The sequence below is a fragment of the Maniola hyperantus genome, chromosome 24 (genome assembly GCF_902806685.2).
Source record: "Maniola hyperantus chromosome 24, iAphHyp1.2, whole genome shotgun sequence".
In the NCBI taxonomy this organism is placed as follows: Eukaryota; Metazoa; Arthropoda; class Insecta; order Lepidoptera; family Nymphalidae; genus Maniola; species Maniola hyperantus.
The window spans coordinates 6,917,093-6,940,114 of NC_048559.1; the positions used below are offsets into that span (position 1 = coordinate 6,917,093).

The window sequence follows — 23,022 nt, forward strand, 5'->3', positions numbered from 1 at the left end:
TAAATCAAGTAGGTATAGAAAATGTTAGGTGTAGAACGTAAAATACTTTATAAATTATTTTTAATACGGTAAAAAGTCTCTCTCGCGATAAATTAATGACCGGACCGAGTCAAAATTTTAAAGCCGTTAACTTAATTTGCTAATATTTTAACTGGAAGACAAAGCACTCCCTTGCGGCGGCGTATTTGTCCGATGAACCGGTAAACTTAACTTTTTGGGTCGTCCGAAATTCGTCCATTATCGTTGTCTAATCTGCTTTTCCCGCTAGTAAGTTACAAAATACAAATCTCGGAGGTCTTTTTTAGGGTTCCGTACCCGAAGAATACCAACAGGACCCTAAACTAAGACTCCGCTGTCCGTCCGTCCGTCCGCCTGCCAGTCTGCGGGCTGTATCTCTTGAACCGTAATAGGTAGAGTTGAAATTTTCACAGAATGTGTATTTCTATTGCTGCTGTAACAACAAATAATAAGCATTTCAAAATGGCTGCCATTAAAATTTAAAAAAAAATTACAAGACGTTTCACCGCGATTAATAGCGTAATCTGTTCGTAAAACATGCATCAGTCATTATTACAATCTCAATTGTTGTGATTGGCTGAATTTGTGCTATTATTGATGCAACAATGCATTGTAGTCAATAGTAAGCCAGCGTCAACCAATCAGAGGTGATTGCGATCGTGACATTGTAGCTGTCATTCGACGGCAATCGAGCCGCTAGTGCTTGTGTGTGGTACACATATCTAACACTACAACCTATAGATATTGGCGTGGGGTATGCGCATGTTTTAACACCTACAAGAACGCTTAAAAAAATGGCGACCTGTGACAAGGGTTACAATCGCTAAGCGAGATAAATCTATGGTAAGAATAAAATAGGTATACCTATATAACATATAGTATTTTCAAGATAAAACAATAAAAAGGCAACCTGAAGGCAAAGATGAATAATTGATAAAATAAGAGGAAGATATAAGTCAGAAGATACTTATATTATTCTTAAACGCTTTTGTTAATACAATACCTACCCGTAGAACTTCCGAGATAAAATGGAAAAACTTGAATAGTGAACTACATAAAAGTTAATAGAAACTTATCTTATCAAGGTACAATTTAGTTCTTTTCAACTTTTTCAATTGAAGTAATAAATCGCAAGAATTATTTAAATCTAGCTTAGATAAACGCTTCTTTTTTTATTGAAAATATCACAATAAAACTTTAAGCTAGCCTTTACCACTAGTCTGTCCGTCCGCCCGACCGTCGGTCTGTCAGTGGATTGTATCTCGTGAACCGTCTAATAATACAGAGAGTTGAAATTTTCACATAATGTGTATTTATTTCTATTGCCGCATTAGCCACAAATAGTAAAAATTTCAAAATGGCTGCCATTAAAATTAAAAAGTGTTATTTGTTGCACGGAAAGGGTTCCGTGTGTGCGAGTCGGACTGGCCCAACGAAGGGTCGTTGTGCCAGTCCGACTCGCACTTCTAAATCATCTAAGTAATTTCCATTATTAGAAAATTGGTAGAACATTTCCTACATCTTAATTATAAAGCTCTCAATACTCTAGAGGCTGTTAAGTAAGAACATGATGCTAATTTTCTCGCCCCTTTCATGAAAACATCCGGGAATTGAGTTTAAGAGCTTCAAAGAATTTCAATGTTAATTTAATATCGAGTAGATGCCCGCCCCACCTACGACGCGGCATTGACTCCGAGTGCTCTACTTACGCAACGTTCGTTGACCTCTAGCGATGTTTTATTTGCAATACATTGTCAACTTTTTCTAAATAAAGGTTGTTTTTAGGGTTCCGTACATCAAAAGGAAAAACGGAACCCTTATAGGATCACTTTGTTGTCTGTCTGTCTGTCTGTCTGTCGTTCTGTCAAGAAACCTACAGTGTACTTCCCGTTGACTTAGAATCATGAAATTTGGCAGGTAGGTAGGTCGTATAGCTGCCATTCGGAGAAAAATCTGAAAACCGTGAATTTGTGGTTACAATCCACAAAAAAAATTAAATTGTGGTCATGAACTAATAATTGGTATTTTCGATATTTTCGAAGTAAGATAACTATACCAAGTGGGGTATCATATGAAAGGTCTTCACCTGTAGGTACATTCTAAAACAGATTTTTATGCAACATAGTTTTTGAGTTATCGTGCAAAATGTCGAAAATATACGACTGTACTTAGTATGGAACACTCGTTGCGCGAGCCTGACTCGCACTTGGCCGTTTTTTTTTTTTTAATTTTTTCGCGTTTTTTTTTGTGGTATCATATCAGTAATCATCAGTACTATCACATGTTTTAATTTTTGCTAGCGTTCTGGTTACACCCTGTATTATAAGTTAAATCTTTAAGCTACAATGATAAACTCTTTCAGAGGATAGAGGGAATATGTTTTAGTTTCTATTTAGTTTCAAGACGTAGCACCCCCTTGGGGCCACGTGTCTATTTGATAAACGAATCAAAAGGCATTCATTCTCATTATGTCCAATTTATTTTGTAGAATTTTTCATTCGATCATAGTTTATGGCCGGAATGCCCTTGGGATTTTTTATTTTGTTCAAGCCTTTAACTGCGATCGCACGATTTTCTTGTCAACGACACCACTAGGGTGTCATCTATGTAAATAAAAGGAAAAGCTGACTGACTGACTGACTGACTTATCTATCAACGCGCAGCTCAAACTACGACGGATCGGGCTAAAATTTGGCATGCAGATTCTTCTTCACTCTGGGCTGGTTTCCGTTAAAACTTAACTTAAACGTTTCCGTCTGTTGTGCGATTATGACGTAGACATCCGTTAAGAAAGAATTTTTGAAAATACAACCTCTCAACAAGGCAAGGGGGTAAAATAGGGGTTTGAAATTTTGTTTAGTCTACGCGGAAGAAGCAGATACAGTTAGCTATTATGACGTAGGCATCCACTAAGAAAGGATTTTTGAAAACTCAACCCATAAGGTGGTGACTATTTCACCACCTTATGGGTTGAGTTTTGGGTTTGAAATTTGTGTAGTCCAGTCGCGAGCATAAGCTAGTCTCTTTGTAAAAGTCGATGTATAATATTTTCTGCCGTTAGCACGTACTTACATAAAAGTAGCCGTAAAAAAGCTAAACGAAAAATAATGATTATAAATTGCAATGCAGTAAAGAGCCTTCAACTTTCGAACGAGTGCGTCAATGTAAATTCGATAACGAATATTAATGACTTGGCCAAAAACTTGCGGCGTATCTACCTCAAAAGACAAATTTTTGGCTTCTGAAGATTAATTGGACATATAGTACGCGACAGGTTGAGATGGCAACCGGGGTATGAGGCGGGGGACGCTCCAAACACCCGCCCGTCATCCGCGCTTTAAGGGTTGAATTTTAAAAATCCTTTCTTCGCGGATATATCTACTTACGTCTAATGCATGCCAAACTTCAGTCCGATCCGTCCAGTAGTTTGAGCTGTGCGTTGATAGATCAGTCAGTCAGTTAGCTTTTCCTTTTATCCTAATATAATATTATAAATGTGAAAGTTTGGATGTTTGAAAGTTTCTTACTCAATCCCGCAAAAACGGCTGAATGGATTTGGATGAAATTTGGAATGGAGATAGATTATACCATAGGCTTAACATATACTTCTTATCCCGGAAAATCAAAGAGTTCCCGCGGGATTTTGAAAAACGTAAATCAACGCGGACGGAGTCGCGGGCATCAGCTAGTATAATATTGATATAGTATATTATTGATTGCTTTAAATCCATATATATAGCTTTTTCCGAAAATCTTCGCTTTTAGTGACCTCTTTTTTTTGAATAAAAATAGCGCACAATCGAGCAGGCGGGTCACTTGATTTGAACACTCTCACCGCCACGTGGAGGTGGACTGCTGGCCGCCCACGTAAATTTAAGTGTAGCAAGCCAATATTAGTTTTTGGATTTTAACTGGCACGCCACGTGGGCGGCCGGCATACCAAAATTAGCGCGTCAAAGTTCCTGTGATATTTTCTTGTATTAACTTGTAAAATCAAGCGTGGCGTGAGGTGGAAGAAATCGCATGACCAGCGTGCCGCCCACAGGGCTTGCTGCGCTAGAAAACCTTAAATAAGTATGGCGGTGAGAGTGTTAGCCGCCCATGAACTTTGCAGCACCAGATGAACCGTCAATGCGTTGCGGACCTTTCAGGAAATTGTTTAAATTCAGTAAGGAGGAATCAGGCTTGCGCAACGAGGGTTCCGTACTACAGTCGTATTTTTTTGACATTTTGCACGATAATTCAAAAACTATGATGCATAAAAATAAATAAAAATCTGTTTTAGAATGCACGGGTGAAACGGTTTTATATGACACCCCCCTTGATATAAATAATAAAATAAAAATAAAATCATTTTATTTCAGGTCTGGGACCCATATAAAAACATGTTGATAATTAAAAATTAAATATATAGACATCTTACTTCGAAAATTGAAAATATCATACTTACCTATTATTAGTTCATAACCACCATTTAATTATTTTTGTGTGATGTAACCACAAAATTCACGGTTTTTAGATTTTTCCCCTAATACAACAAAGTGATCCTATAAGGGTTACGTTTTTCTTTTTGAGGTACGGAACCCTAAAAAACGTTCTGCATAAGCATTACTAAGTTCAGAACAATCCATGAACAATCTATTACATAATGAAATTTCTACAACATTGATATTATTCTATTCAAATTTTTACGATCGATAAATTTATATGAGAGCAATAAAAACATGCCGTTTTCCGCTTATAATTGAAATTTCTAGATTTAGTATTATGACTCTTATAATACTTGCAAATAAGAGTGAAAATGCGTTAAAGGCAGAGAAATAGATCGCTCAGTCAGTATTAATCTGTTTAATTAAAATTGTTCGCCTAATGGTGGTATAAACGGATTGTTTGACGAAAATGTGTCATTTATTGGCTTTCAGTGTGACTTTTTTTATTCAGTTATTTAACAGTTATACAAGTTAGCCCATGACTGCAATCTCACCTGGTGGTAAGTGATGATGCAGTCTAAGATGGACGGGGACTAACCTGGAAGGGGTATGGTGGGTAGTTTTTTATTAAACCCATGCCCCTTTGGCTTGGAACGCTAAATCGCTTGGCGGCACAGCTTTGGTGGTACAGCCGAAGTCTTTCAGACCCGACCAGAAACTAGCTACAGCCGAAGTCTTTCAGACTAGACCAGAAATTTAGAAATCATAAAATGCCAAACCCCTGCCATGAATCGAACCCGGGGCCTCCCACTAATAAGAGTACAGTGCTTACCACTGCGCCATCAGGGAGGTCGTCGAACGGTCGTTTAACGAGAATATGGAGCTTTTTAAGCATATTCTGTGTCGAATTTGAAATGGCTCGAATTTTTTTATTAGGGCTCCAAAACGGTCCCGATGATTGCCAACTTTACTTAGTACTTTACTTTAGAAAGCCTCTACTGTCTGTCCGATTTTAATGTTTGATACAGAGTTTGAGATTGCATCCCGGGGAAGGACATAGGCTACTTTTTATCCCGGAAAATCAAAGAGTTCTCACGTGGGCATCATCTAGTTAAGAATAATTAAAAAATGCGTTGCGTTGTGTTAAAAATGCCTTGTACAACGGTAAGGAACCATTGGTGTGCGAGTTTGACTTGCACTTGACCGGTTTTTCTGTAGATATTTTGTCGAAGCCTTCAAATCTCTTACAAAATGAATGTTTCTCTAATATTTGGAGCTTGCCGCATGTTGTTACTTCGGAATAAATTAGCCTTAAGGGCTGGGGTTAAATTGGATGGAATTTGCTCTCAATTAGGCAGGCCTGCTCGTGCTCCCATTCTTAATTAAATGTTAAACCGATAACGCAATTTTTGGGCCAATTACACAGGCAACCGCTATATTCAGATACAAGGTATACATCGCCTGTTTGCGACTACAACGTACCGTACCTATTATTTCAAAAACTTGATTTAAAAAAAAAAAGATTTGCATAATGGCTGTAGATTAGTTTCCATCGAGTTTAGAAGGATGATGTGTTCTGTTGGATAAACCGTCCAGTAATGCCCGTGATACACATGCTAGTTAATGGCATGCTAGATACTGGCAAGTAGGCATGCCAGCTACTAGCAGAATGTCAGTGCGTGACACACATGCTTGTAACTGGTATGCCAGTTACTAGAAAGGCTGCGTACCGTGCCAGTGACGTGAGAGTTGAAGATCACAAAATGAATATTTATGAACAAATAAATAGTGTTATAACAATACAACACGCGATTATCTTAGTGAAGAAACTTTTGAAAACAATGAAATTAGACACAAAAAAAGTACGATGTGCGAGTTACTAGCAAACACGTTACGACGTGTTTCGCGTGCTTGTAGCTGGCATGCGAGTCCCCCGTCCCACTTCCCGTCAAGGGAAAAAAATCAAACGCCTTGCGATCTACTGGTATGCCATATCTTGGCATGCGAGTTACTGACAGAACCTCGATACTCGATTGCTAGTAGCTCGTTCTTGCTTGTAACTGGCATGCTTTTTGTGCGAGTAACTAGCATGTGTATCACGCGCTTAACATAGATTATGAAACAATATGAATTGAATGAAACTTTTATCCTTTGATCTATATATACGTACAGCTTAAACTACTGGACGGACTGAGCTGAAATTTGGCATGCAGATAGCTATTATGACGTAGACATCCGCTAAGAAAGGATATTTGAAAATTCAACCCCTAAGGGGGTAAAATATGGGTTTGAAATTTGTGCAGCAAGCGGACGAAGTCGCGGGAATAAGCTAGTATTACAATAAATCTTAAAACTAGCAATGCCCGCGTGGAATGGTGCCAAGAATACTGGCTACATTTCCGCGCTGGACAGCCAGGCAGATCCGTTGCGCAAAAAATGAGTCACCTCTGTTACCAGATGAGGCTGTTAATCGGGGTGAAATGTCTCGTAAATTTTTTTTAGCACTAAGAGTCCATGGCCCCAGCGTCTCCACGGCAAACGGAACAAAAAATGTAACTCTCAATAAGAGAAGGCATACTTGCGCCGCTTGACGTGTTCAGCTGTTTCTGCTGCGGCTCCCGGTCTTGATGCTGTCTCCCGGATATGACACGGGACCAATGTGTCAACGCAAGTTGCGTCCCTCATTAGCGCCCGTCCCCGTTCCCAGGGAACCAGCGTCAATCCATCAGGTCTCTGGCCATCATCCTGACTAATCCCTGAGCTCAATGAGCGATGGCATGTCTATGGTGGCTGTGCTCAAAGACGTAACCTCTTTTTTGCTAAATATTCAAAACCATCGATCCATTTCGGAGAGTGATTGCCTAATATAAGTCCCGCAAATCGCTAATGCGCGTGGCCGCCTGATGCTTCGAGCTGATGGTATATTTTTATTTCGCCTGACGTCAAAATGACGTCATTTCGATGTTAATGAGACATGGTTCCAGCGCAATAGCAATTTGCGGGACTTATAATAAACTGTGACCTTTTGTGCTCGTGGTTTTACCTTAATTTAATGAACCGTTTCTTATTCATAACTTTGAACCACTTTAGATAGGTAGTAGGTAGCTGAGACTAAAGATAAGACGTCTTGATTGCCTCCATAATAAGACTCGACTTGGTCTTGACCTGAATCTCAGTCGATAAAAGATGAAAAGCCGACCGTGAAGATAGTTGAAGTGACAATTCAGTTGAATGTAGTCGGAAATATGAATATCAATTATTAGTTTCGAATTTTGTGCTTAATGTTTGAACTTTCAGTTCATTCAGTTGTGAATTAACCTTTAAAACGGATGAAATAACTGTATCTTCAGAGATTAAGCATACACCTATATTTCGCGACAGGTCGAGATGGCAATAGGGTGTGAGGCGGGGGGACGCACGTCACCCGCGCTATCCCGCACCGGGTTAGCGAGGGGGCTGTGCGGGTGTGCGAGGCGTCCCCACCCCGATTCACATCTCGACCACTACTTTTTATCTCGAAAAATCAGAGTTCCCGCAGGATTTTAAAAAACCCAAATTAACGCGGACGAAGTCGCAGGCATCAGGTTTTTCCGTTTATAGTATATCTATAAAAGGAAAAGCTGACTGACTGACTGATTTATCAATGCACAGCTGAAACCACTGCACGGTTCGGGTGGAAATTTTGGAATACAGACTAGCTATTATAACGTAGGCATCCGCTAAGAAAGGATTTTTGAAAATTCAACGCCCAAGGATGTAAAATTGGGTTATGAAAGTGTAATCCACGCGGACGAAGTAGCGAGCATAAGCTAGTCATCTAAATATATAAAAGGAAAAGGTGACCGACTGACTGACTGACTGATCTATCAACGCACAGATCAAACTACTGGACGGATCGGGCTGAAATTTGGCATGCAGATAGCTATTATAACGTAGGCATCCGCTAAGAAAGGATTTTTGAAAATTCAACCTCTAACAGCCGTACTCAGAGTCGCTTAATCGTTACTTAAGGCATTCCTTATCCATACTAATTCATGTCTTAAGTAACGATTATATGCGTGCGGCCGTGAGGGGTTAAAATAGGAATTTTAAATTTTTGAAGTCCACGTGGACGAAGTCGCGAGCATAATATTATAAGCTAGTTTACAATAAAACAAACAAATGTTAAGCGTTTCGTAATTTAATTTATTTCCATCGTGTTTGGGCTTGGGGTTTTGGTGACGGCTCCAAAACCCACGCTTTTATCAAAGGCCTTGGACATAGTCGGCTTATTATCCTCTTGTAATGGAAAGTTATTACTATTTTGGTTTGGCACGCGATTTCCTTCCCCGATTCCAAATTCATAACGCACAAAGCGAAGGGCCTTGGGCGTGTTTATTGGAAAGCATTTTGGTGATCCCTCAAAGGGCGGATTGAAATCTGAAAGGTTCAAACCTCGCCCTTTGAACTATTGTCGTAGGATGATCGTATGTACCTACATATTCCTAAAACTACACACTATTCTGAGGCAGTGGTCCAACCGCCGACGATGAACGAGAAACGACTAGAACTAGAAACTTAAACGAGTTGGCGATCAGCGGGAAGGGAGTGTGTAGTTTCGATAGTTTTGTCGCCGGGCCATAAGCGAGTGTGCAAGCGCGACGAGCGATTATTCGCGCCATTCGCCCGCGGTCACTCAGTCCTGTGCAAACCGCGCGCGCGTACACGTGTTCAAGCGAGCGAGCATCGCTGAACGAATATCGCTGAGCGAGTTTATTTTTGAAAGCTGGTCGCTCAGCGACAAAACTAGTAAAGCGAGTCGTCGCCGGCAGTGTGAACAGTCAGAGGGCAACTTTTGCACGGAATGTAAATTCATTGTGCGTTTCTTGAGAGAGAAAATCGCTGATAGTTAGTCGTTTTCTCGCCGGCGGTTGGACCACTGCCTTATCAAATGCCTTGAACCTAGTCGGCTTATTATCCTCTTGTAATGGAAAGTTATTACTATTTTGGTTTGGCACGCGATTTCCTTCCCCGATTCCAAATTCATAACGCACAAAGCGAAGGGCCTTGGGCGTGTTTATTGGAAAGCATTTTGGTGATCCCTCAAAGGGCGGATTGAAATCTGAAAGGTTCAGACCTCACCCTTTGAACTATTGTCGTAGGATGACCGTATGTACATATTCCTAAAACTACACGCTATTCTAAGAAAGGGATCAAAGAATCCAGATATTACCAGAGTGAACTAGTTAATACCTTCCTACTAATGATGGATTAGTAGGAAGGATGAGGAAGGCTGAGGCCCATGTGTGTTGGCGCTCTTTAGGGAAGGCCTATATCCAACAGTGGACGTCCACAGGCTGATGATGATGATGACGATGATGAATCGTGGATTAGGTAAGGATCATTGATATAAATGACAAGGTTTTTACAAATCCCGTGGGAACTCGTATATTTTCCGGGATATAAAGTAGCCTATGCCACTATCCAGGTCTTTGACTATACCCATGCAAAAAATCACCTCAATCCGTTGCGACGTGATTGAAGGACCAACCAACAAACCAACGAACAAACACACTTTCACATTTATAATAAGGGTACTGAAAGAAAGAAAGAAAGAAAGAAAAACGTTTATTTTTTAAGGCTGTACCACACATTACCAGCTAGACCTGGTTAGGTTAGGTTATCCCGGCGCCTCTTATACTTGAGTAGTAAACTCAAAAGACCTCAAGTAGAAGAAGCGCCGGAATAAACCATGTCATGTGTGGCACAACCCGAAAAAAAAAGGTCCCTTACTACTTACTAGGGGTACTGACATATCGTGAAATTTTACAAAATATAGGATTTTTTATTTTTTTCGTGTTTTTTATGGTATTATAAATCACTGATCATCAGTACTATCACCTGTCTTCGCTTTTGCTAGCGTTCTGGTTACATATACATACACAGTTATAGTAATGAAATGAAATAGTTTATTTGTATGATTATGGGAAGACAAGGTGCTTACAATAGAGAGTTAAGCCAACATCTAAATATATAAAAGAGAATTACCACTCACTCACTGACTGACTGACTAATCACGAAATCTCAGAAACTATAAAGCCTACAAACTTGAAATTTGGAAGCTAGGTTCTTTCTAGGACGTAGGTGTCAGCTAATAAATTCCCCCCCTAAGGGTGTGAAAGGGGGGGGTCGAAGGTTGTATGAAAGTCCTATGTTTTTGGAGTTAGAGACGTGAAAATCGACATTTAGGTTATTAGCTTGAAATAATAAAAATCTGTATAATTCAATTTGGGCAAAATCCCCCCTTAAGGGTGGTAAAATAGGGGGGCAATGTTTTTATAGAAAAGTTTTAACAATTGTTATTTTTACTTGAAATTTGAAATGTAGGCTATTTCTAGAGGGTAGGTATCAGATAAGAAAGGATCTAAGGAGTAAAATGGGGGTGGAAGGGTTACATGAAAATCCTACGTTTTTGAAGTTAGAGATAATATGAAAATTGGCATTTAGGTATTCTGGGTTCCGTGTCTTAAGGTGAGACTGAGTGAGTAGGTAAGTGAAGCCTTTTGCAGCGGGAAATTTTCAGATTTCATGTGAAACCAGTACGCGGACGAAGTCGCGGGCATCTGCTAGTAATATATATAAATGCACAACAGACGGAAACGTTTAAGTACGGAAACCAACCCAAAGCGAAGAAGAAGAAGAAGCCAACATATCCGTCAGTCAGTAGATATAACAGTGCAATTTGTGGGTACACTATAGCGAATCTTACCGCGCAACCAACTTGATTCACGTATTTTCACAGCAAATTGCTCGTGTACTTCAATATCCGCGTAAAAACCCTATGCAAATCCGATTGGGTTTGACGCTGTGTAACAACACTGCAAAACGGTTCGCAAATTATGTTAGCGGATAGCGGCGGTAGTTTTTTTAGACTTGTTTATCTCACAAGAAAAATATCGCAACGCTTTTTATTTATTTTTAGGGTTCAAGGAACCCTTATAGGATCACTTCGTTGTCTGTCTGTCTGTCAAGAAACTTACAGGGTACTTTCGGTTGACCTAGAATCATGAAATTTGGTAGGTAATCAAAGGATTTTTACAAATTCAGCCCCTATAAGAGCGTAAAATAGGGGTTGTTTGAACAGTCCAGGCGGGCGAAGTCGCGGGCATAAACTACATATTATAGTATATCATCATCATCATGATCAACCAATCGCCGGCTCACTACAGAGCACGGGTCTCCTCTCAGAGTAAGAATGGTTTGGCCATAGTCCACCACGCTGGCCATGTGCGGATTGGTAGACTTCACACACCTTTGAGAACATTATGGAGAACTCTCAGGTATGCAGGTTTCCTCACGATGTTTTCCTTCACCGTTCAAGCAAGTGACATTTAATTACTTAAAACGCACATAACTCCGAAAAGATAGAGGTGCGTGCCGGGGATCGAACCCCCGACCTCCGATTAGAAGGCGGACGTCCTAACCACTAGGCTATCAAAGATGTTATTATTTTTATTATTATTGTATATATATTATGTTATTATAGTATATAGTAAGTACGAAGTATAAAAGAAAATTGCTTCTATTTATTCTGTGGCTCATACATCTTGTCTGAATACCGCATAAACTACCAGATACCTCCTATCCAGCATCCCGGGAACAGAGACAAATTATCCTGGCGTTGAAAGCTTAAACTTGTTGCTCGCTTTTACTGCCAAGTTAATGGTGTGGAAATATTTTTCATTTACATTTACATATACAGATCATTTATCTACCGACCTACCGACTAAGCACCAATTGCATCGCAAGTAGTTAAACTTATGTTACGGTTATTTATAAACTTTGATCATTAGTAAAATCAAAATGCGTCGCGATGCGACTGTCGGAGTTGGTTAACTTTGGATCAAAATACTATTACCGTTAATCGTGGGATTTATGCAACCCACTTTGCTTTTATTAGTGGATAAAGTTTAATGATAACCATAACGTAACTTTAACCGGCTGTCATGCAACTGAACCTATGGTGTCTACGCATTTGACGATAGGTTCACCAGGCAATCGTCATTTCGTCAATCGTGAGTCATGGTGGTGAATAATCAATGCAGCATAGATTTACCTAGATATTTGCCCTGTCACCTCACCCAAATATCAGTCACCACCACAGTAGCAGAGTGAACTAGAGTGAGAGAACTCTCGGTTTGATCCTGAATCGACTATGTGTCAAATATTAGACTATGGTGACGTGAAGTCATAGAAAAATAGGGCTACCTTAGGGCTATCCGTGAGGAAGCAAATGCACAAACATTTGACGCCTGCCAGTGACGTCAAAGTCTCGAGGTTTTGTGAGAAGTTCCCTAACTGTAGTGAACTTTGACAGTAGGTTATCCATCAACCACAATAGTGACTGGGGCACAAGTAAAACTGACAGCAAAATTTATCGGTTAGCCTTACTAAGGTTCAGTTGCACGACAGACGGTTAAAGTTGTGTTACGGCTATCGTTAATCTTTGATCAATGCATACCTCTATGACTAAGGTTAAAGGTAAACTTTGAGCATAAATTGACAAACCTATGCGTGTGTTATGAAATTTAAAACGTTTACCATAGGTAATGTAAACCTTTACAACCTTTTTTTTTGTTACAGCGATGTGATGGTGCAAAATGGAGCATCCACGCATAGCTTGGTTGCGCAACCAGTCGCAAAGCTTTCTATGGAAGATGGACACCAAGATTTGAGGGGAGCATGCTGGTAGAAGATTAAGATGGATTCCAATTTAACACCCACTAATGTGAGTTATGTAAGTTTAAAACAAGTGCGTGGCGGGCCACGCGCAGTGTAGGGTTCCGTAGTCACAATCTTCGAAAAACAGATGTAACTCCTTAACCTGTGAACCCTACTTAGCAATGATAGTTTTCCTTTAGCTTTTAGTTTTAGCACAAAAAAATTTACCGGAGTTATTATTTTGTTATGACCCACACTTTGTAACTGATAAATTAATAAACAGTATAACTGAATCACTGACTGAAAATTCCAGTACAGTGAAGGTCCCTAAAAGTAAACGGGTGATCAAACCATGGATTACACCCGGGATTTTAAGGTGTATAAAAAACAGAAACAAAATGCAAAAAAAGTATCCTGAGATACAGGTTTTGCAAACTTACTTCAGGGTCCCTGGCACAATTTTAAAAAGACCTTTTAAAACAAATAAATCATTTCATTTCATTTCATTTATTTAAAATTGATTATATATACTACTGCTGTGAAATTTCTCACGTTCGTATACACCATTTGGCTGATAGAGGGGGGGGGGGGAGAGGGGGGGACACTTTACTCTAATAAAAATAAACACTTTAAAACATCATATTTTACAAACAGATCTAATAATCAAAAAATGATGTTTCCAGACCCACAGTATTTTTAAATTAAAAGACCTATTCAACGATACCCCACACTATGGGGTAGACGAGAAAAAAAAGTTCATCCCCACTTTTTACATGTAAGGGGAGCTACCATAAAAAAAATTATTTATCAAAATTTTATTTCACCACTTTGTCGGCGTGATTAATATTTATACCCATGCCAAATTACAGATTTCTAGCACTAATAGTCTCTGAGATTAACCGAGGACGGACAGACAGACGGACGGACATGGCAAAACTATAAGGGTGCCTTGTTTACTACGGAACCCTAAAAAAAGTTACTTCCTTGCATGCCACGGCCGTCTGCTTACGACGGGTTTCGGCCTTGGTTAGTTACCACCTTACTAGCAAATGCGTTTCACAAGCGATTAGGCGGCCTCGTAGGCTTGCTTCAATCAGCATGCTGATTCGCTAGCTCATGTTTTTCTACCTATATTTTATTAAATTTGTATAACGCGAACTCGCCATCCTCACATAAACTTCAACAGTTTCTAGAGGATGGCGAACTTGTATATTTTAAATGTATTAAGTATTGAAATTAACGTAATCAATAAAAAAATAAAAAATAAATGTGTTCATCGATGAACGATATTCACTCAACGGTCGGTTGGTAGGGACTGACAACTACGCGTTTTGCTTTAACTACCGAGTATAATGCTCCCCTACAATATTACTTAGTCAGCCCCTACATAGGTCAACGAAAAGTACCCTAGAGGTTTCTTGACAGACAGACAGATAGACAGACAACAATACTTTTGAGAACGTACGGAACCCTAAAAATTTAAAAAATTAAACACACTTTTTTAACACTGCTCTTTCATGAAAAAGTAAAACATTTTGCACCACGGTTGCTCTGCACAATTTCACCGCTCCAGTTGTTTTGTAGAACAAACTTTCTCCGTATAGTAAAACCTGGGTGGGAAACTGAAAGATTTTTTATTCACCGATCTCACCTGGTGGTATAGTGCATTCAAAATAAACTGGCGTGATTCCACATGAGATCGTCATTAGCAATAACATTAGGATTCACATTCAACATGCCACGTAAACAATAGGGGTAGTAAACCAAACACTCATAGAGCCCATTCATTTTTAAAGGAGCATTTTGAATTCACCCGCCACGACTTAATCCTATTGTTATTGTTAATGACGGTCTCAAGTGGAAACACGCCAGTTTATTTTGAATGCACTATAAGTGGAATGTACTTTGATGGAAGCAGGCTAATCTGCAGGCACAATGCCCTAAAATGTTACCAAAGGACTCCTTTTTTCATTCCATTACAAGTTAGCCCTTGACTGCGATCTCACCTGGTGGTAAGTGATGATGCAGTCGAAGGAAGCGGGGTAACTTGAAAGGGGTATGGCAGTTTTTATTAAACCCGTACTTCTTGTCGGTTTCTACACGGCATCGTACCGGAACGCATGAATATAGTTAAAGATCTGGAGAGTGACAAAGGCTACTTTTTATCCTGGAAACTCAGAGTTCCCACGGGAATATGACAATCTGAAAATAAATCTAAATAAACTTTCATTTAAAAAGTAATTTAATAGTTATAATACGGTATTTGACAACTAGTCAAATCAGTAACTTTTTATCAAACGTCAAAACGCGCGCTTAGTAATAGATTCTATGAAATACCGGTGTGTGACGTCACAATCATTTGACGTGCTTTTTTTTAGTTTAATCGATAATTTAAAATGGTTATTACACTTAAAACCAACAAAGGACGTGGATTTTACGTATTTTGGAAAACCCTCTATGTAATAATCACTGAGAAATAATTTATTTTTGATGTAGTCAAATGCCCAATTGTACTCACTTTTCAACAAAAGTTATACAACACCCTCTTATTTCAAGAAAGTTTTATAAATAGCTTAGAAATGTGTGGAATATAAAACTTCTATGAGCTATTTTTCAAACTCACTATGACTCAAGAAGAACTTAGTTCGCACAAAGTGGCCTCTTGAACTTTTAATAGAAGTTTTTTTTATTCAGACACAAGTTAGCCCTTAACTGGAATCTAATCTGGTGGCAGTAAGATGGAAGCGGGCTAACATGGAAAGGGTATGGCAGTTTATACTCAATCTATTTAAGCCTCCTCTTCCGCCTCCTCTTCCGCCTCCTCCTCCTCCTCTTTGCTTTCTACACAGCATCGTACCGGAACGCTTAATCGTTCCGTCCTTCAATCACGTCGCTACGGATCGACGTGATTTTTTGCATGAATATACTACTGTAAGGGTGGTAAATTGGGCGGAATAGAAATATACCCGGATACGGAATAATCTACCACCTTACAAAGATTAGAGGAAAAAAAAATAATTTTACTTACTTGATCTATCTACCTAGTAAAGAATAGAAGCTAGCCGTCGACTCCCTTGTAATGTATATGAGGTGTTATAAATGAAATTTGCTAGATGTTAGGCAAAATTGTTTTTAATGTAACTTTTACCGGGGTCGCTTAATACATAGTGATGGCTAATAATGCTTAGTTATTCTAGCTTAATGCCAAGACTTAATTTAGATACATTAGAATGCCTTAGGTAGATAGTACATAAAATCTATGTTTTAAATTTAAGATGCCATTGGCATGGAATAGACAATGACACAGTAAAATTCATAAAATTGTTTCAAAATAAAAGCTCAGTAGTAAAGACAGGGTTCTTACTGTACACATACACTAAGAAGGTTCACTAAACTGTTCCAGGATACAAACATTTGCTTACTTGTAGGTGCGAAGACTGCAATGTAGCTGGACGGCATCGGCCAAGATCCAAAACTCAATTTAACTTGATTCTTCACAACCGAAATGTTTCCTTACAAAGATTTTCACCAAGTCTTATCCATAGAAATTAAGTTGCCAACGTGAATGTGCAAAAGAAATGAATACGGAAAACGAAAGCAAAAAAAACGGAAAACCGAAAACTAAAAACGGAAACGCAAACGGAAACCCTGCAACAAAGAAAAAACAAGATTATAATTTGTGCTGTGTGAAAATTTCGACACGTGGAGTTTTCCCGATCAAACACAACTCACCTATTGAACTCCTGGCCACCAATGGTTTTCAGGAGTCCACCCACAACCCATTATCCTCATTTATTTGGGAAGGTAAAATAACTGGAACTGAAAGGGAAATCATGAAATTAGGATTTTCTCTAACCAAACCGCCATTTTGTCGAATCCACATTACTTGATTTTTCACTCACCATAATTGATGAAACATTGAAATACGTTAGGATGACTAAATTTATAACTATTGTATTTTCCCAGGCGAAGCCATGGGCGAAAAGAGTGAGATTTTCCTGGAACGAAAAAATTCGTCTTCACATGTTGACTCCAGAAAAATTCTAAATCTCACCAATCGGTGTTGCCAGACGCAACCCGAGTGTGGCCGCTCTCATTTAGTTTGATCATGAAGCCAATTCATTTTGAATATTTGCGGAACCTAAGGATATATTATAAGAACCGTTTTGTTAATGACTTAACAATAAACAAATGATATTATGGTTTTATTTAATTATTTTGTTTTATTTTTACGACAATTGACAACGAAGCAAACGCCATCTATTGTGGCTCGAATGAACTCTGAACATCGACCCACGCGTAGTTCTGCACCTTGATGCTAGGTGGCACCAACATACTTTGAACAAAATTGATTTTTATTAAAAGCGAAACGCTAGTTAGTAGTTCAAAATTTACAACGTCACAATACTTCCCCTCCTACGAAAAGGTTCAACAGGTTGAACCACGCTGCCCTCAGCGTCATCCAACAACTACTAACAATTTGCCTGAAACAAACAAAAAAAACACAGAAGTTACGCGTGAACGCACATCTACTACTAACAAGGAAAATTGTCTAACAAAATAAATATACTGAAAACAGTGTAAGGTTTTATACATTATACTTAACTACACAACCCTAACTTCTAAAAAGAATATATACAAAAAAACTTCATGGTGTCTAAGACACTTGAGTGGAAACATCTTGGCATCATTCTTCAGCTGACTGATAGAATGCGTCTAGGCCTACGGTGGTTCACTCTTTTAAACTACCATCTTAATATTTGTTACTCAACAAATACGGAAAAACTGGTTGTGAACGGGTCCATCTGATATGGCAACCGTTCTCTATCCCATTCGGAAAAATAAAACCGAATCAAAATCGGAATATGAGAAAAAAAAAACGAAATAACTCTCCTAGAAAATAGATCTCGGAACAGAATCGGAAAAATAACAGAAATGATCCATTATCTAGAAGGAAAACGAAAACAAAACACAAAACCCCCCCTTTTCGTTATCCCCAAAGTACGATATTTGCATTTTTACTTTCTCTACCGGTTGGTCTACCACAAGCATTCCAATCATCACATATTCATCCCTACATACATCCACTACATTCATCCTCAACTGAACCATGGTAATGTAACTGTTAATTCAGAACATCACTACACTCATACAAATTCCTAATTGAATATTGATAACTTAAATATTCAAACAGTTTAGACCAAACTAAGTAATGGCAAATATCTACTTCTTAATATCCTTAATATGCCAAGTGCCTATTGGGTGGTTGTCAGCTACTCTAACTAGTTCGTAAACCAAAGGTGACAAAACCTTGACAACCCTGCACTTTTCATACTTAGGTGCCAGCTTAGCTGCGAAAAAATTTGTAGCGTCGCTTTGTGGATAGGTCTTTTTCCACACTATGTCCCCAACAGAATAGCTTGCAGACCTACGCCTTAAGTTGTAATGCGTTGCATACTCTGCATGAGCCTGAAACAAATTTCTCCTAACCTGACCAAATATGTCCTCCAAAGTTCCAAACTTTCCTGCGTATTCCTCCCTTGGAATTCCGGCCTCGTACTCCTTATCCGTGTCCTTATAGAAGGAACCATTTAAAACCGGTTCTCTAGCGTGGACAAGGAAGAACGGGGAGAATCCAGTGGATTCATTAACCGCACTGTTTATGGCGAACTGGACCTTGTACAGGTTTTCGTCCCAGGACCTGTGGTTATCTTTCACAAAAGCGGCTACAGCAGTCATAACAACCTTATTGTACCTCTCAACAAGGTTAACTTGCGGAGTGTACAGTGGTGTGTAGTGTAATTTCGGAATATTATAACGCTTAATGAGATTACGGAATTCAGATCCTGTAAATTGGGACCCATTGTCCACAATCACAGTCTCTGGAACACTATGGTTCAAAAATACAAAATTCTCTAGCGCTTTAACAACAGCGGCACCTGTGGCACGCCGTAACGGAAACAACATTGTATATTTCGAAAAACAACACGTCACCACAAAAAGAAATGTAAATCCTGATTTAGACCTAGGCAAAGGTCCGACTAAATCAGCCGAAATGACCTGAAAAGGTCTCTCGCAGACTTTAGGCTTCCCTAGCAGACCTGGAGTGGCTGATGTCGTGTGTTTATACGCAGAGCAAGTATCACAATTCTTAACGTACTCAACCACGTCCTTATACATACCACGCCAAAAATATCTGAGGGATAATCTGCGATGAGTTTTGAACACACCAAAATGACCTGCAGTTGCGTCTGCATGGTTTTGTTGCATAATTCTAAGGATGTCGTTCTTGTGGACTACCTCTTTCCAGTCGAACTCACTGAGAAGCTGGTATTTACATTTACTGTAACGATATAGTTTATCGTTCAAAATACTAAAATTCGGAAAATTTGCTGGATTGATTTTACAGCCATTAAATGTTTTGTCATACCAGTCATCTACCAAAACTTGTTGACTAGAGTTATCATTACGATCACCAACTACATCTACGTGTATGAGTCTCGACAAGGTATCCGGAACTACATTATCACAACCCTTCCTATGTTCGATAACAAAATTATACTGTGATAATCTACAACCCCATCTGGCGAGTCGTCCTGAGGGATTTTCTAAATTTAAGAACCACTTTAGGGATGCATGGTCTGTGATAATTGTGACTGGCTTGGAACCAAAATAAGCCTGAAATTTCTCCACTGCAAAAATCACAGCTAGAGCCTCGCGTTCCGTCGCGCTGTAATTCCTTTCGTTTTTATTTAGGCTCCTACTGACATACGCAATGGGATGATCGCAACCATCGGTTTCTTGCGTCAGCATACCGCCAACACCATATGCAGAAGCATCACAATGTATTTTGAATGGTTTTTTCAAAATTCGGTACCGCAAGAACAGGTGCGGTTACCAACGCATTCTTCAATGTATTAAATGCTACCTCTGCCTGTTCGCTCCACTCAAATTTAGGTGCGTTCTTTCCTTTACTCGTTAGTCTATTGAGTGGTGCAGCGATGGTTGAAAAATTCCTAATAAAGCGCCTGTACCAAGAACAAGTGCCTAGGAAAATCTTTACCTCCTGTGCAGTTTTTGGGGTCGGAAAGTTCAAAACTGCGGCAACTTTTCCAGGATCTGTGCGTAAACCAAATTCATCCACTATATACCCTAAATATTTCAAAGAGTTTCTAAAAAAATTACATTTATCAAAATTTATGGATAGTTGAGCCATTTTTAGTTTATCCAGAACTCTGTTTAATAAAATTAAATGGGTTTCAAAATCAGCAGAACAAATAACAATATCATCTATATAACAAAATACTATTCCGTTTTCAATATCACTACAAAAATTTTGATTAAATAACTGGTCCATTAACCTCTGCTGTCGTGCTGGTGCACCGCATAGGCCAAACGGCATGACTTTAAATTTGAATAACCCTCTACCAGGAACTGTAAAACTGGTTTTTTCCTGAGAGTCGTTAGCTAACGGAATTTGCCAGAAACTTGAACTTAAATCAATCGATGATAAAAACCTTGCCTCTTTCAAGCTATCTAGAATTTGTGGAATGTACGGTATTGAGTATGAATCCCCCTTTGTCACTGAATTTAATTTCCTGCAATCTAGGCAAAATCTCCAGTCTCCATTTGCCTTTTTCACTAAAATTGCTGGGTTATTCCAAGGGCTTTCACTCGGAGTAACTACGTCCATTTCCAGCATCCTATCTAACTCTTTACTTAAAGCTTCCTTCTTTTCGGGAGAAAGTGGATATTGTTTTATTTTTATTGGCAAAGCATCACCGGTGTCAATAACATGTTCAATTAATTTTGTTCTACCCAATCCAATTTTCTCTGAAGAAATATCTAAAAATTTATTTACTACAGACTGGGCTAATTCTTTCTGTTGAGATGATAAGTTTTCAAAAGAAGTGATGGTATGAATTTGTTCATTATCAATCGCACAAATATTGTAAAATTGAGAAGGTGCCTTAATTAATTCTAAATTATCAAAAATGCCAGGGGCTAACTGAAATGTTTTCCAAAAGTCACAGCCAAAAATAACATCCGCTATTATAGAGGGTACTACAAAAATTTTTATTATGTGAGTTACGGAATTATAAGTAATCGGAATAAACATATAACCCATGCAATCAAGTTTGTCTCCATTTGCCACTGAAAATGTGGTATCAATACTGCTATGCAATTTATAACCGAATCTCAAAAAAACCTTGTGCGCCTGGTTACCCAAAATTGACGCGCAAGCACCGGAATCTAGTAAACCTGTAATCTCAAAACCGTCAACAAAAACCTTTAAATATGGCCTAAAGTCTCGTTTATCCACTGAATACAGAACTGTGTCAGGTAAAAGGGATGTTTTGTTGTTAATGACCAAGTTCTTTACTTGTGTCTCTGCACAGTTCTTACTAATTAGTTTTTTGAATTTTTGTCCGGAGCGGGTTTACTAATCGCCTTTTTACTACAACTTGGACATGTCTTTACTGTAAAGTTCTGACGTCCACACGAAAAACATCTAATAAATTTCGGAACTGTCCTGCAAAATTTAAAGGAATGGTTACCCTTGCCGCACTTGTAACATAGTTGTTTATTTGTTTTCGAAAAATCAGTGCCTTTACTTGTATCAACCTTAGGTGCAGGTGTGACTGAAAGTGTGTTTATCTGTTTTGTCACTTGTTTGTAAGCAAACTCTGAACTTAAAGTTGCCTTACTGTTAGTAGGCTCAGAAAATAAGGCGGAACGCTGCCTCGCAGCCTCTAGTTTGCGACACTTTTCCTTCAACATTGCGACAGACTTAATGTCAACAAGAGCTAATTGTTCTGAGTAAAAAGGGCGAATATTATGTAATAAAATTTGTAACTTTTGTTCTTCGGAAAGTGGTGTTGACAACCTTGAAAACATGCCAAACATTACAGCGAAATAGATAGACACAGGTTCTTCAGAGCCTTGTGTTCTTGCTCGAATTTCACCTAGCAACCTGTAGTCATAATCTACTGCATCAAATTCCTCTAAAAATAAAGTTTTCAATTCTGACCAAGACGAAACTTGACATTTGTTGCCTCTGTACCATAACAATGCTCGGCCTGTAAAAAGATGAAATGCAGAAACAAATAATTTTCCATCTGAAACGCCATAAGATCTTTTATATTCCTCAACGCGTTCGATGAAACTGCGCGGATCACCCTGTCCGTTGAAATTTAACTTCCACTTGGCAACATTTTTATCACCAGTGCAGTCAACGGCGGTACTCTCGGAATCCAGTGATTCGTCGTGAGACGACTCATTGTCAGCATCTAATCTGGAAATCAAACTCTGCAACTTTGTATGTAATTCACTCTTCCTACTTATTAAGCTGAGTTCGGAACACTGTATTCTCAAAATTCTAAAGTACAAATGTGAAGCTAAAGCTTTAGACCTACAGAGGGCATGTCTATCTTTAGTGTCAGAACACTTTTTTAATAAATCTTCTAAGTCTTGAAGTTTTTTAGTAATAACCCCTAACTCACTTTCAGAAGAGAAATCTGTCTCTAAAATTGATTCAGAAGGAATTTCCTGAATTAATTGTTTTAACTGTTTCTTTAAACCTAGCACTGTAGGTGCTGGAGTTTCGGAACGAATGGATACCTCATAACACAATTCGTCCTTCAAAGTGAATGAAACTGGGCAAAAGTCTGTTCCATTGTGTTAAGTCAAAACACATTTAACAAAATATCGAGCTTGTGTAACTGTCTATGTTTAGCCTTATACAAATTGGTTAAACACAAACACAAAAGAAGTTATTTAAACTATTAAATATACACAAGCAAAATACACAACAAAAACAATATTCCTAAGTCTATCCTAACCTATTTTATCAATTATGTTCCTATTCCAAAAT

General features: G+C 38.7%; 1 protein-coding gene across 2 annotated transcripts in view; it reads left to right on the plus strand.

The window, feature by feature from the left end:
- Positions 1–23,022, plus strand: part of LOC117993503 (dopamine receptor 1-like) — a 228,085-nt gene that overhangs the window by 76,599 nt on the left and 128,464 nt on the right. Inside the window, exon 2 of one of the 2 annotated variants that reach the window (XM_069506974.1) lies at positions 13,071–13,224. In XM_069506974.1, the coding sequence (XP_069363075.1) occupies positions 13,189–13,224 (36 nt within the window). In that variant the 5' untranslated portion in view covers positions 13,071–13,188. The remainder of the gene's footprint in view (positions 1–13,070; positions 13,225–23,022) is intronic. The other variant, XM_034981309.2, reaches the window with a different exon arrangement.